We start from the raw sequence: 1,595 nt of genomic DNA on the forward strand, positions 1-1,595 counted from the left end.
CTCTAACCCAGAAATGACGTTCTACCATACATACTGTACTTATAACGAAGACAATAAGAAATCTAAAAAATATTTCTTTAGTTATAAAACATATGCAAAATGTGGGAGATGTTAAAATCTGTGTGTGACAGCCAGAGTAGCTGGGAGCTGTGGAGTATTCCTCCAGTCCTGTATCTGACTCAGCATGTAACATCACAGTAACTATCAGTTCAGCCTCTTCACTCAGCTACAGTATCTGTCCTCCAACAGGCTTCCCAGCATGCACTGTGGGACCCCCACAGATGGTTCAGATTGTTTTCAGAGCATTTGGCGGTTGATCAGCCTAGAAGGACACAACTTATTCCATCACTGAATAAAACACAGACACACACTGACACTGAGCAAAGAATAAACAAAATGAAAAAGATATTTTAAAAGCAGCTGTTGAAAGTGGAGCCTATTGGTGCATTTACTTTACTTGTGGAGAGACCCACTGTTATTGTATTAATAATTGAAGTCTAAGCACAACAATTATCAAATCGTAATTGTTTGCCAACTAAAAACTGATTGTGGTTATTTGAGTTTCATGGTATTCTCAGGTCTGACTTCTGAGGTCAACAGAACTCAACATTTTACACTAAAAGTTTTAAAATTCACCACACCATCCCCCAGATGACATCCCAGTGGACATACAGGGACATGCAGTGTGGCAGGAAAGGACAGAGACAGAACAGTACAGGATGGGACTGGAGACAGTACTTGTTGCTTTTCTTCTTCTCTCTCTTTGAAAGCCACTTATGGTAGTAGGAGCTTTTGACTCTGTAGCAATAGAAGAGCAGCAGCACTGCAGGAAGGACCACCAGGAAGGCAAACAGCAGCCCCACCACCAAACCCACTTGACCTGTACACACACACACACACACACACACACACACACACACACACACACACACACACACACACACAAAGAAAGAAAAACACACACTGTCATTTCATGTTCAGATTCTTGAAATCGGACAGTTTTGACACGTGAGTGTGTTGTAGATGGAGGATGAGTGACAGATGACATCAAGCCGACTTTAAGAATGTATGAAGATCATGCATGAGTAAATAAAATGTTATTTTAAAAAATGTACTTTTTAACCAAAGTATTTTGGTTAGTCTGTCAGTGGGTTGGAGTTATTTTTATAAATCTGTGTAAATAACATTTGCTCATTCATATTTTCTTATTTGGAGGATTCTTGTTATTAAAATGTRTATGCTGTCAGTTACATTTACTGTAAGAAATTTTGTTGAGAATTTATGTAAATGATTCATTCAGTGGACTGAAGTGATAAGTTACTTATTTGTATTCCACCTTAAAAAGACCTTGAGAATAAATATAGTTTCTCTACAGAGAACAGAAATATGTTTGCAGACCAATAAAATGTTTTCATTTCCTACATGGCACATAGAAAATAATGTCAATGTCAATTTTATTTATAAAGTGCTTTTAAAAACAGCTAATAGCTGCATCAAAGTGCTGTACAACACTTAATCTTATCATCATRATCACTTATCTATTTTTTGTATTTCTTTACATGACTGTTATGTACTCCACATTTCTATGTTTCTGC

General features: G+C 37.0%; 1 protein-coding gene across 1 annotated transcript in view; it reads right to left on the minus strand.

The window, feature by feature from the left end:
- adam19a (ADAM metallopeptidase domain 19a) overlaps window positions 1-1,595 on the minus strand; it is a gene marked incomplete in the record, with an annotated part of 346,817 nt that overhangs the window by 30,964 nt on the left and 314,258 nt on the right. Inside the window, 1 exon segment of the mRNA XM_014003343.1 lies at window positions 739-880. Within this exon segment, the coding sequence (XP_013858797.1) occupies window positions 739-880 (142 nt within the window).

This window comes from Austrofundulus limnaeus, unplaced genomic scaffold, assembly GCF_001266775.1.
Source record: "Austrofundulus limnaeus strain Quisiro unplaced genomic scaffold, Austrofundulus_limnaeus-1.0 Scaffold18, whole genome shotgun sequence".
NCBI classification, from domain to species: domain Eukaryota; kingdom Metazoa; phylum Chordata; class Actinopteri; order Cyprinodontiformes; family Rivulidae; genus Austrofundulus; species Austrofundulus limnaeus.